The sequence below is a fragment of the Schistocerca piceifrons genome, chromosome X (genome assembly GCF_021461385.2).
Source record: "Schistocerca piceifrons isolate TAMUIC-IGC-003096 chromosome X, iqSchPice1.1, whole genome shotgun sequence".
NCBI lineage: Eukaryota > Metazoa > Arthropoda > Insecta > Orthoptera > Acrididae > Schistocerca > Schistocerca piceifrons.
In genome coordinates, this window is record NC_060149.1 from 882617509 (window position 1) to 882632234 (window position 14726).

The following is a 14726-nucleotide window of genomic DNA, read 5'->3' on the forward strand; positions in this document are numbered from 1 at the left end:
TTCAATCATTTGTAATAACCCTGTATATTTGGAGATATACGAAAATACAGCTGTCACTTTTCTACAGGACTATGTCCATATTCGCTTTCCCCAATTTCAGTATCTGTGGAATGTAATTTTTTATGTACTGTTCTTCAGGATTTCTTCTCAACATACAAAATTGTCCATTCGTACACAAAGTTCTGTCTGGCCCTAACAAAACCAGTCTGTCGCATACTGGTCTTGGAAAATTAAATCTACAGTGATGATAACTCCCGTTCTTATAGCATGTTGTTGTTTGAGAGTGTATTTGAGCCCATTTAACTCATCATTTTCATTGCATAAAGAACATGAAACACTCCTGCTGACCAAATATCTGCCTTTTGGAGTGTAAAAATTTGGTTCATTTTCAATCCAGTATAACATATGTAACTATGGACTTTCACGATTCTGAAACTCGATCCTCTGCCTGTAATCTGTATGCCTTCCTTCTATTGCCTGTAATCTGTATGCCTTCCTTCTACATCTTTATCACTGTTCTACAAAAATCTCATGAAAGCATTAACATGTATCCCAAATTGTCAACTCAAAGTCACAGGCTGTTCATCTACCAATAACTTGGATTTTCCTTCAGCAATTACAAGTGCTTTCAGTAAATCAACCCAATTCAGATCACTACACCTCAAGGTAACGAACCACTTAGGAGGACCCATATTCTTAACCATTCCAATAAGGTCTGAACATGCACTTTGACAGTATGCATTTGATCTTCACATATTCCACATATTAAGGTGATTATTTTCAATCAATATTCTCCCTGACACATTCTTAAAACCACATCTAAATTTTGCTTAGTTCTAAAGAACTCCACAACAGATATGGCATAAAAAATATAATCATGACTTCAAAAATGTGTATCAACTCCTATTATTCTAGCCTGACAGTAAATCTGTTGGTACAATTGGATGATATCAACTTTCCTTTAATCCATTCCTGCCATGAGGGAACAAGTGGAATCAAGATAATTCTTCTGCTCTTTATTCCACTCATACTTTCTAAAGGTAGTTCAGTTTTCTGCACAGCTGATTGATTGATTGAGAGGGATTATGGGACCAAACAGCGAGGTCAACAGTCCCGCAATTCCAAAGTGGATCACAGGAGAAAGGAGGACTGCTACAAGTGGGTGGATCCAGTCAGGAGAGTCAAATTATAAAACAATGATCATTAAACACACACAGTAAAGGCATAAAAGGCAAGAAAAAATCTAAAAACTGGAAAGGGGGGGGGGGGGGCAGTCATGGGGTCACAGACCAAGAAGACTGTAAAAGAAGTCCCAACTACAACCAACCTGCCCCTGCTCCAAGACTAAAGTAGAGCCTTATATCTGGAAATAAAAAACACTTTCACGGATGAAACAGGACCAGTTCAACCATCCATGGATTGTCCGCTAATATTAAATTTAAGCAATCAGAAAGACTACACTTAACACGAAGGGCCAAAAGAGGGTGACATCCCACCGATAAGTGAGGTATCGTCATTCTGGCTCCGCAATCACATTGTGGGGTTGGGTCATTATGTAGGAGAAAACAATGGCTGAGGTGGGTATCAGCAATGCGTAAACAGCATAAAATAGTGGCCTCCTTCCGAGAGGAGCGGAAGGCAGAGCACCAAACTGAAGTAGACTCCTTGACAATCTGGAGTTTATTACTGTGAGTAGTAGCACTCCTGATGGCATTCCATTTTTGGGCAAAGAGAAATCTGACATAGATCCGTATATCTGCAGCTGGAATCATGAAAGGAAATAGGGTAAGTATCTGCTTCTCTAGCCAATCGGTCCCTGGGATGCCCACATGACTTGGGACACAGAGAAAGATGACTGAACAGGCAGCATGCTCAAGAGCAGAGAGAAGGTCATGGATACCAGACACCATAGGGTGACTAGAGTAGCATCGCTCGATAGCCTTCAGGCTGCTCATGGAGTCTGAACAAATTAAAACACTGTGGAGGGAGGCCTGAGAAACAAAAAGGTGGACCCTGTGAATGGCTAGAAGCTCTGCTGTGAACAACCTACATGATCCCAGCAAAAAATGGTGTTCGAAGCCAGTAGGAAATGTGAAAGTGTATCCCACCTTATCAATTGTCTTAGAACCATCAGTGTAAAAGATGGTAGCACCCTGGAACTCTGCAAGGATGGCATGTACAAGACACTGGTAAACCGTAGGAGTGACAGAGACCTTAGCACACTGGAACAGATTGGTGTTAATCTGTGGTCTAGGTACCACCCAACGGGGAGGGGGGAGGGGGGGGGCGCATTCCAGTGAGTGGAGACTGAAATCCCGACAGGGGAAAGTGAGACGGATTACAACTGGCAATCCCACCCATGGGCTATTATCAGGAGGGAGACATCTCTCGTTTGCAAAGAGGACAGGGAACATGGGATGGTCAGGGAATCAGCAAATGGTGATTGCCTAAAAAACTAGAGTTCACCCCATCATATTTGTATAGGGGAAGTCCCTGTTTCTGCGAGGAGACTGTCAACGGGACTAGTGAGAAAGGCACCAATAGGCACATGCACCCCATGATGGTGAACAGGATCAAGAATTTTCAGAGTGGAAGGAGCTGCTGAGCCATAAACCTGACTACCATAATCTAGTCTGGAGAAGACCAGAGCACGGTAAAGATGGAGAAGAGTGGAACCGTCTGCACCCCCAAGATGTGTGGGCCAGAAGGTGAAGAGCATTAAGCTTCCGCATAAATGTAGTCTTTAGGTGGCGAATGTGAGCCAACCTTGTCAGCTTGTTATCAAAAATAAGGCCCAAGAAATGGGACTGTGCTACAACATTGAGGAGCTGGTCGCTTAAATAAAGTTCTGGATTGGGGTATACTGCAGGTCGACGACAAAAATGCGTAACCTGCATTTTGGAGGGAGAAAACTGGAAGCCACAGGTGGTTGCCCATGCAGAGGCCCATTGGATGGCACCTTGGAGCTGGCGCTCAGCAGATGCTACAGAGTGGGAACTGCACCAGATGGAAAAATCTGTCAATGTACAATGCCGGGGTAACCAGATGCCCACCAGAGATCACAAGCCCATTGATGGCAATGTGGAAGAGTGTGATACATAGCACAGAACACTGTGGGATACCATTCTCCTGAATCTGAGTGGCACTGAGTGAAGTGCCAACTCAAACCCGGAAGAGCCAGTGAGATAAAAACTTGCAGATAAAAATCTGAAGGGGACCATGGAAGCCCCAGTCATGGAGGGTAATTAAAATGTGATGGCACCAAGCGATGTCATACACCTTATGTAGGTCAACGAAGACCATGACAAGGTGCCAGCGGTGAGTAGAGGTCTGTTGGATGGCTGATTCCATTCGGATTAAATGGTCTGTTGGAGATCGCCCTGCCTGGAAACCACACTGATATGGGGATAAAAGGCCCAAGATTTGAGTACCCAACATAACCTGAAGCTGACCATCCTTTCGAGCAGTTTACAAAGTACATTCATCAGGCTACTTTCGGGTAGTTGTCTAGAGACGTTGGATTTTTCCCAGGCTTAACGACGGGGATAACTATACTGTCTTGCCATTGTGACAGAAAAGCACCCATGAGCCAAATGTGGTTGAAGACCCTGAGAAGCTGTTGCCTCCGGGGAGCATCCAAGTGTTGGATCATCAGATTGTGGGTTGAATCCTGGGCTGGAGCCGACTCTTGTGAAGAGCTAAGAGCTTACACCAATTCCTATTCAGTGAAAGGTGCATTATAGTGCTCAATGTGGTGTGGGATGAAATACAGGGGGATCTGTTCAACTCTATGTAAATGCCACAGAAATGTAGTACAGTAGGTAGAGGACAACGATGCTGCCACAAAGTGTGTCGCTAGGTGTTCTGCAAGGACCAATGGACCAGTGCACAGAGCACCATGGAGGTTCAAACCTCTGACAGCTGACTGTTGCTGACGGCCCAGAGGGCTACGGAGCTTGGACCAAACCTACAATAAAGAGGCACATGTCCCCAGGTAGGAAACATAGCACTCCCAGTATTCCTTTTTACTACGCTTAATAAGATAACGAGCCTTAGCACAGAGACGCTTAAAAGTGAGGTGGTTGGTCTGTGAAGGGTGTCGCTTAAATCGCTGCAGCGCCCATCGGCGGTCCTGAACAGTGACTGTAACATCCTCGGTCCACCAAGGTACCAGTCGATGACAAGGGGGACCTGTGGATAGGAGGACAGTAGTGTCTGCAGCACCACATTCCATGACCTTGGAGCTTTGTTCCTCAATTTGGTCTAACGAAACTTGACATGTAAATAAAAATAAAATAAATGAAGAATAGTGGCAGAGATGCCTTGCACAACTACATCAATGGAATGCGAGAGGGAGGTGTCAAAGTTCACAGCAGATGTATTTAAAGGCCAACTGGCCCTGTGGCATGCCCAACGTGGGAGCCTGTCTGCCTGGTGGCAGCAGGGGAATAGTAGTATCAGTGGAAAGTGGTCACTGTCACAAAAGTCATCATGGGATGGCCAATGTGGGCAAGCCACGAGGGCAGGGGAGGAGATCGTTAGATCAATAGCAGAGAAGGTGCCATGAGTGGCACTGAAGTGGGTAGGGGAACCACCATTGAGGAGACACAAATGGAGGTCCGCGATAAGTTGGTCAATTAGGATACCCCTACCCACTGAAGTGACACTTCCCCACAGTGGATGGTGGGAGGAGGAGAAACGGGGGCGAGAGTTGCTGGATTAAGATAAACAGTGCAACGTAAGGAGGTGGCCAACCTGAAGGGAGGTTGACACAGCAAGTGGTGATTGTCAGAATCATTTGCACTCTAACCACTATCGCTTCCAAGTTGGTCTACATCTAAATCTACATGCTCATTCTGCAATTCTCAGTTAAGTGCCTGGCAGAGGGTTCATCAAACCATTTTCATACTACTCTACCATTCCATTCCATTCCATTCTCAAATGGCGTGTGGGAAAAAGGAACACCTAAATCTTTCCGTTCGAGCTCGGATTTCTCTTATTATGATGATCATTTGTCCCTACGTAGGTGCGTGTCATCAAAATATTTTCGCATTTGGAAGAGAAAGTTGGTGATTGAAATTTCGTAAATAGATCCCACCGCAAAGAAAACCGCCTTTGTTTCAGTGACTGCCACCCCAAATCGCGTATCATATCAGTGACACTCTCACCCCTATTGCACGATAACATGAAATCATCTGCCCTCTTTTGCACTTTTTCGATGTCCTCCATCAATCCTACCTAGTAAGGATCCCAAACCACGCAGCAATATTCCAGCAGAGGAGGGACAAGTGTAATGAAGACTGTCTCTTTAGTGGGTTTGTCACATCTTCTAAGTGTTCTGCCAACAAAGCGCAGTCTTTGTTTCACCTTCCCCACAATATTATCTATGTGGTGTTTCCAATTTAAATTCCTCGTAATTGTAATTCATAGGTATTTAGTCGAATTGATAGCCCTTAGATTTGTGAGATTTATCATATACCCAAAACTTACCAGATTTCTTTTAATACCCATGTGGATGACCTGCGACTTTTCTTTGTTTAGTGCCAATTGCCACTTTTCGCACCATCCAGAAATTACCTCTAGATCATTTTGTAATTGGAATTGATCGTCTGATGATTTTACTAGACAGTAAATTACAGCATCATCTGCAAACAATCTAAGGGGGCTGCTCAGATTATCACCTAGATCATCTATGTAAATCAGGAACAGAAGAGGGCCTATGACACTACCTTGCGGAACACCAGATATCACTTCTGTTCTGCTCAATGATTTACCATCTATCACTACAAACTGTGACCACTCTGAGAGGAAATCATGAATCCAGTCACACAACTGAGACAATACTCCATATGCACGCAATTTGATTAATAGTCGGTTGTGAGGAACGGTATCAAAAGCTTTATGGAAATCTAGGAATATGGAATCGATCCGAGATCCCTTGTCGACAGCACTCATTACTTCATGGGAATAAAGTAGGGGGATCCAGTCACTAATGAAATTTGAGAGAACCAAAGTGCAGACCCTACCAGATGCTACCCCGAGGCCAACAAGCTTCCGACAGAATACACAATAACCACGAAATGTTGGAGAGTGGTCATCAGAGAAACGTGTTTCTTGAAGAACAAGACAGAATGCAGAATAGGAGAAGACAAGACGTTGCATTACCGGTAGGTGACAATAGTATCCATTACAATTCCTCTGGATGATCGGAGGCAGGAGTCCAACGTAGACATGAAGAAGCCGAGGACGAGATCAGGTCACTCGGTCAGTAGTCATCACCAACAAGGATGGAGTGATATCCATAAATAAGATGTCAGAGTCAGAGTCAAAGGGGAAGATGGCACCTCGAGGGACACCGGGGGACACCTTGTCTTGAGATTTATGTTTCTTCTTCTTCCCTTTCTGAGATGGAGGAGGGCACGCCACAGGGGTAGTACAGGATTCTACAAGATCTGGAACTGAAACAGAGTGGGTGATCTTGGGGCACACTGATGGTGCGCCTCATGGTCGAGTGGTGGTAGGAGTCTTCTGGCCTAAGAGACGCTGGAGAGGGGTGTCCCAGGAGGGCACCTGATCACCAGCAGATGCCGAAAAAGGGGGCCACTTATTCGGCCAGGGAGGGGGGGGGGGGGGCGGCTACCTGACGGGAGGTCATATGAACTGCATGGGAGAGGGAGGGGGGGAGAGGGACGGGGCTGTGGAAAAGATGAGGAAAGAGGAGGAAATGAAGTAACAGGGGCAAAAGTTGAAGATAGTGACACGGGATGGAGTCTCTCATACTTCTGGTGAGCCCCAGCATAAAACAGGCAATCCAGGAACTTGTGTTGTTGGATCATCTTTTCTCTCTTGTAAGCTGGGCTATCCAGCAAGCGAGGGGAGTGGCTGTCAGCACAAATGACACACGCAGGTGGCGGAACACAGGGGCTTCCCTCATGGAGTGGGTGACCGCAGTCACCACACAGAGGGTCCACCGTACAATGGGAAGACATATGCCGAAAATGCAAGCACTGAAAGCACCACATAGGTGGAGCTATGTACGGCTTCATGTCACATCTGTAGCACATAACCTTGACCTTCTCTGGGAGGGTATCCCCTCCGAATGCCAGAGTGAAGGTGCTGCAATAGCTCGGCGCCCCATGTGCGCCACGCACGAACTCGCGAAAGAACCGTGAGCCCCCTGGAGTGTCTGCACAGCTGATGAACTGGCAACTGAGTAGAGATATTACTGTTGATAACAGTGATTAATTCAGGGATAGGTTAGCCTACAACACGTAAAACCAATGAGGTAATAACAATATTGTCACTGCTCAAGGCACTGGATGATTCTGAAGACCAGTTTGTATTTCTTACAATGTCACTGTTATTTCCTGGTTCACTTGGATTTTGATTTAATGGACGTGCAACAGGTGTAATTTTTGTAACACTGCATTCATCATCATCATCATCCTCTAATTTTGCCATCATTTGGGTATATTTGATTTTAAAACTATCCACAACAATGTAATATCGGTCAAAGATATCAAGCAAGCTGCAATATCCTGAGCTACACAATCTTTAGATCCTCTAGAGAGAGAGTCGAACAAGTAATATAAATTATCAGTTTTCTAGACTGCCACTGGTAGGCCATTACATGTAACAATAGCTCCCTGATCAGCACCAGAATCTGTAAAGAACTCCAATAAGCCAGTCTTTAGATATGGAAATCCACCATCTTGATTATTAATGCTCAGATGGCCGCAAATCTATGATAATGGTGAACTTGTATTAAACATGAATGATTTAATACATCACAATTAACTTTTAACTCTTGAGCACATCACTATTACACATTAGCCTCAGTCAAACACGGAACTCTTCGAGACTGTATGCTATTTCAGTACAATTGGTGGTAACCGGAAATTAAAGTTGAATCTTTTATATCCGAAGACCATGTCTCCGTTTGTTTAATTTTTGTAACTGGAATAGCTATGGCAGTGTTTGCAGTACACTGCTTACTTCAAGAAAAATCATGAAATTTACTATGACTTTGATGAAATGAGCCTCTCAGTACATGCCGATTGTTACCCATAACTTGGAAACGTTTGTGTCTTCCTGTTGAATTATGTCATTTTGTAGAATATGGCAAATTTTGTTAACATTCTAATTATCATTATTAAAGTTTATTGTAACATTATTAGTGATAATTCAATCTAATGCAGTTCAAATGTTTTCAATATTTACAGAAAAACAATGCAATCCTCAAACTGACTCCAACTGTTCACAATCAATCACTAGACCAGCATTACTCATTTGTAGAAGAAGCTGCTCAGTTGTTTCTTCAACATCCTGCCCATCAAATACAGTTTGACCATGGAAACCATGTTATCCAAAGTGACCACTGAGGTTTAACCATTTTTACAAACTCAATTATCCTACGTAATAAATGTATTTCTGCATTGAATAATGGCTGTATTTCTGCAAGAATTTCATCTAATGACATGCCATTCCAGTAAGCCTGCATAGGTGTTGTTCCACTATGAAGCGTTCTGGCACTTTGGTAACAGGTCAAGTTAACATCAACTTGATTCATTAATTCATTTGATAGTATATCTCCTGGTAAATCGCCTACTATAACTTTACAATTGCAAAGTTTTTCACACAACAAAAAACTGTATGAGCAAATGTGTGTACTGAATTGGCAAAATCTATCCTGTATTTGGCTCTAGACTGAGCCATAGACTTGGCTTTTCTGGCTTGCCTTGCCAAATGTTCTTTGGGAATCTCATTCAATATAGTCCAAACTGTAGCCTTTACTTCCCTGGCATTCCTAGAACGACACTGCTGTGGTATTTCATTTACACGAGATGCAGCAGTAGACTATGCATTTCTGGTACATCTCGCAGAACTTTGCTCAGGAGTCTCTATTAATACAGACTGAGCCACAGTTTCTGCATCCTTGCCAAGCCTGAAGGAATGTCGGTCTGGAGTTCCATTAGACTGTGAAATACTGGTACATACAGCATTTGTTTAGTGTAAACTAGTTGCTTTTGATCTCTGCAAAGTCTTAGTCACCATATCTCCCTCTAAACAATGTGGCCAGTCTTGCGAATTTCCTTGATAGCACATTCCAACCTGACAAGTAGCTTGTGATATCAAAGACCAATATCTTTCTGGAGTTTTCTCTTCTGGATGTGTTAATCTGCGCCTTTTGGCTTCATTTTGAGCTCATAGTTTTTTTTCCCCATTCCCATTTTAATGCTGTGGAGTGATTAGAAGTAACACCTAAAAACAATGACATAACATTAGATAATTATTACCTTTCACAATATTTTATTAACATACATAAATCTAGAACTTATTATTATACAAATGCACAACATATTTTTAACTTGAGTTTAACAAAAGAAAATCAGTATGTTTCATGAGACTTCTATTAATATTAGTGTCGAACACTTTCAGAGGTGGTAAGTCCAATAAACATGGGTTCAGAAATGCATACTTTCTGTAATAAACCTGTGTTTACAGGAGGTGTTCAACATGATGTCCATTCATGAAAATGCTTCTGCCCTCTGCCATAAGAAATGATGCACCCTTTGCAGTATATCCATTTGTTTGTGTACCTGCTGGCATGTATTGAAGACGTGACCCTGTAGTGTTCACACACCGGTAATTGGTGTGGTGCTGACCAATCCCTTCATGTGTCCCCGTAACCAAAAGTCTTGGGAATTGAGGTCTGAGGAATGAGTAACCCCCCCCCCCCCCCCAACCCATCCAGTGTTCGCGCACATTGTGACGAAAGCATGTTGGTGCGACATCATGCATGAACCCCATCTGTATTCATTGGTGCAATGGCACAGCCTCCAGCAAGGTAGGCAATACATTAATGATAAGTCCAAATAATGCGCTCCAGTTAAACTTTCTGGCAGCACATATGGCTCCATTAATCTATCGACAAGTACACCTGCCCATACATTGATTGAGAATTGGTGTTAATGCCCTCTTTCCTGAGTTACTTGAGGATTTACATCTGCCCATACATGCTGGTTATGGAAATTCACAACACCATGTCTTGTGAACCCTGCCTCATCAGTAAATAAAATCATGGACATGAACAGTGGATCTGCAGCACACTTCTGCAACAGCCACTGGCAGAACTGCCGTCTGCCATGATGGTCATGTGGCTTTAGGGCCTGAACGAACTGTAGTTTATATGGGTACAGCAATTTTTCATGAAGAAATCTCTTCCTCCCCCCCCCCCCCCCCAGATTGAGATACACATTCTGCTGATATTACTCGTACACTGGTTCCAGGGGTTTCTTCCACTCAATGTAGCACACACTCCTCCATGTCAGGCATGCAGACTGTACGGGGCCTTCCACTGTCAGCTGTGGATATAACATAGAGTGCATGGGCTCGCAGGCTCCTTCCTTTTGAAAAACCATAGCAGAATATCATATCAGCCATTTCACTTGTAGAGTACTCGGCTTCCATTGCTAACAAGTAGTGAAGTAGAGAAAATGTACATGTACTACACCATTTGCACGTACAAACAGCGCAATAACAGTAAACAAGTATGTGAATCTGGGTTTGGAAGAAGGTGAAACACCATTATACGTACCCAGGATTGTCATTAATGTACAATAAGGCACACAAACACGACAAAAACTAACGCAGCCTACAACAAGACTTGAACCACACAACTGACCACATAATTGTATATTGAGTACTGTGAATAAGACGACATAATAACCTGCCGAAACATCTGATGGAGCACCAATGCAACGACTGTGATAACATCTGCAACCAATCATCACACAGCCCTTTCTACACAAAAGTGTTTACCTCTGAAAGTATGTGTTTCTGGACCCATGTTCATGTTCATTGGACTTCTTTTTCTTCTTTCAATGAGTACTACTACTGCTCAAAATTCACTGCACAGTACAGATATTAATCAGTAATAACACCAGGTATGTTATTACAGAACTCTTACACTAAATATACGAAATTATCATCTCAGTTTTATTAAATTATTATAAATTAAACTTTTTAACTTAGGAAGAGTAAATTAATCTGGCCAAAAATTTACACTAGGAAATTAAAACTGGTAAGCTGTTCATGATCAATCACTAATTGCATACTGAACTGAATTTAATCATATTTATGTACAAAATATCAAAGAAAACAAAAATGTCAGGTTGAAAGTCAAAACCACATGTCTGTCATTGCAACTGTAATAATATTTATGAAAATAAATCTATTGTCAGAATATGCACAATTTTGGTGAGCAAGATTTCGCGCTGCAATTTTGTTTTGCACCCCAAAAAGCATTTGTATAAATGTGGCAACAGATTGTCAATTATACTGTATCTACTAGCAAAATAGGAAATTTAGAAAAAAACTTAAAAATTAAAAACCAACACAAAAATGTACTTTAAGTTTAATGTTAGTAGTAATAGTCTGATCCAAGCATTGTCAAGTTAACAGCAGCTATCCTTTCTGTAACAGCATACTGTCATTATTAATGCGTGTAATCCTTTTCTGTCCTATTATAAATGATAAAAACGTCACGAGATTCGTGAAAAGTAGAACCTCCCAGGAGAAGTTGCAGATAACAGCATCCAGTACAAGAAGAGAATAAGCATTTTGTTGATTTTCACAAAATGCAGTAACACTGAAGACTGGCAAACAGACATACACTTACCAAGACCCACAGATTTCTCAGTTTTTTTTAACTCTTGCAGGCTACTGACTGGTGACACACTCACTCCATCTGACTTCTCTATCCCCAATGACAAATCTGAAATAAAGAGAGAAAAACTACAGGTAAGTTAACTACCTTCTGCACACAGAATTAAAGTCCAGGAGTTCTTTAGACACTTTCAGTCAGTCTCACAGATCATCATACAGTTTCAATAGTTTAATTTCAGGTAAGTGCCGTTGTACCTATTTTTGGTGCCACACTGAGATACCAAAACACTAGTGTGGTCAACATAGCCCAGCTGTGATGATAAACAGAACTTGGTTAACATGCAGTTAGTTTCACAATTGTGCTCACCATTAAAACACAAAAAAAATTTGAATAGAGAATTTTCATGAGCCGTTATCACGGGAGCCTGAAAACATTGCCACAGAAACTTGTGCAAGCACGATCATTATACTGGTAGTTGTGCAGTACACAATTAATAATTTCATATAACAGTAACTCGCTAGAGTCCATGCAGCTGCAGGATTAAAGCACACACTGAGTATCTAATGTGGCTGCATCACATGCTTGTGGCACTGTTTGCATGCTTGCAGGGCATTGCATCTCTTGAACAGCAGGTTCACTCTGAAACACTATCAGGGCCAATATGCTGTGATATTAGATCCTTCCCCTTTTACCCAGGATGCAGGTCCAATAATGCCCTGGATCGTGACATGAGACGTGGGCTGGGGAAACCTGGCTGCTGGACCATCTACTCCTAGTTACTGCAGTGTAACAGTGTTGGGATTGGCCAGTGGTGTCAGTGCAGATAACTCCAGCCAGCCTGCTGGCTGCAGAGAGAGTCTTACACCTGACTGGTACGGTGGGCACAGAGTAGCCTGGTAGGTGGTGAAGGATTGACCTTCTAGGGGACCCATATCTCCATGAATGACCCCAAAGCCTCTTCTGACCTATGATCAGCCTTAGGTCATACCAGTGATATGACCAGAGCATGGGCACAGGTGGTGCACCTACTATAACGTGGGGTTACGGAAGGTTCCAGGTTTCGATCTGTGGGATATTTGATCATCTAAATCTGTCTTTGCAAGCAAACTGGTTGCCACTGTTTGAGCTCAAACATTCAGCTAGACCCCTGTTTTTCCTTTGGGTAGCATTTCCTCTTCTCTAGACACCTTGACACTGATGTATTCTCATCTTCAGAAATAAACCTCTAAATGGTATACTTTTTACGGGTTACGACACTGTTCAGCATCCGCACCCCTCATGTCCAGATGCCCACTACTGAACAGCTGGTGTCTTGATTACACAGTGTCTCTAAAGGTGGACCCCAATTGTCAAACGTGAATCTTGATCTTCTAAATCTGCACCAAAATAGGCATATTTTCATATATATATGTGTGTGTGTGTGTGTGTGTGTGTCAGAGAGAGAGAGAGAGAGAATGCACACATGTTCTACTGCAGTTTCATACTGAGTGAAGGTCATTTAATAACTGACACTGACATTTCTGTGTAATATGTAACTAGGAGTTTAGCAATATCGAAAGGGTTAGTACAAATGATTTACTAAAATTTCCAGGAATGGCTGCTGGAAAAGAGTGGCCATTGATATTTCATAGTTTCACTCATGCTATAATCTGGTGTACGTGTGGTTATTGAAGTAATATAGTATTCCCAACATCCTTTTTTCTTCGTTTCATTATATAACATGCCTTCATTCTCAGACATTTCACTGACATTAGGTTAGTAGTGGAGGGGTGTGTCTTTTATTGTCATAATCCTCTTCTCTCTTTGATGATTTCACCTATTACTATACAGCACCACACAACTGACTTGCATCTACAATAAGGGTGCTGTATTGTTCACTGCTTGAATAATTAGGTTCATTGTGTCTTGCACTGTCTCACTGATATACTTCTCGGTTCAAGGTGATTTGAGATTCCGGGCTGTATGCCTACCAACGGGCTCCTCACAAGGACCAACATGGTAAGTCCTCATTAGTTCATAATTACGTAACAGTCATTGTTGCATACATTGCTGTGGACATGCCATTTGTACCAGTGGTGTAAAGTATAGGACTGCAGAGTGTAGGTCGATTACCATAGCTGTTGGGGTGCTCCTATCCTTTAGGCAGATATCTAGTTCTGTGAATAATCTGCTAGTTTTCGTCTACTATCCATGATTGCACTGACCCACAAATAGTTGTGGCTGTTGGAATCACCCAATAGGATAACATTGGAGAGAGAGATTGAATCTGCTGTTGTTCACTGTTATCTACTCACCATAGGTGGTAGATCATACCCATGAACAAACACCACTCCACGATTTTTACATTAATTCAGTTTTTTTTTTAAAGCGATAATTTTTTGCTGCAGTGTGATGGTAATTGATTAACTGTGATTCTTATAACGCAATACATAAAAAAGGCTAGGCTGACATCAGCTGTTTAATTACAGTGACTTGGCAATAGTAAACATTAAAATGCAATTCCATTAGTGCTAACAAGATGAAGCCCTCTGACACAGGCAACCGATTCACCTCATATTTAGTAGGTCACTTGTGTACAATCTAAAATGAATGACTCATCGATATTTTGGTTCAACAAGCCCCCATTTTTGAGAAAATCCCAGGATTTAATGATGCACAATTGACTGAGAAATGATTGAATTAATAGATAATTGAAAACTGAGTATTTTTCAATATCATATATGGGGTCAGAAAATGCATATTTCCCTAGTGCAATCATTTTTTCACTTGTATTTTTTCCTGATTTGAAATGGATAATACCTTATTAACCCCTACTACTGTAGGGGTTAATAATGTAAGTAAATCCACGAGGAAAAATAACAAGGTAGGCAAATAAATTTCTCAAATGACTTCGATTAGTAAAGAATTTAAATTTTATCCTGTTCGCTTTACAATGGCTATTTCACTTACTCCATTACATGTCCTCCATTTCTTTCAAACAATTGGATGGATGGTACTTGTCATACAAAGTTTCAAAGCAAATATACTTGTGGCAACAAGAACACCTAACAAAATTCAG

General features: G+C 42.0%; 1 protein-coding gene across 2 annotated transcripts in view; it reads right to left on the reverse strand.

The window, feature by feature from the left end:
• The window catches only part of LOC124721753 (transmembrane protein 183-like), a 253251-nt gene that overhangs the window by 144486 nt on the left and 94039 nt on the right, over positions 1 to 14726 (reverse strand). For both annotated transcript variants that reach the window (XM_047246854.1, XM_047246855.1), the window contains exon 3: positions 11681 to 11776. In XM_047246854.1, the coding sequence (XP_047102810.1) occupies positions 11681 to 11776 (96 nt within the window). The remainder of the gene's footprint in view (positions 1 to 11680; positions 11777 to 14726) is intronic.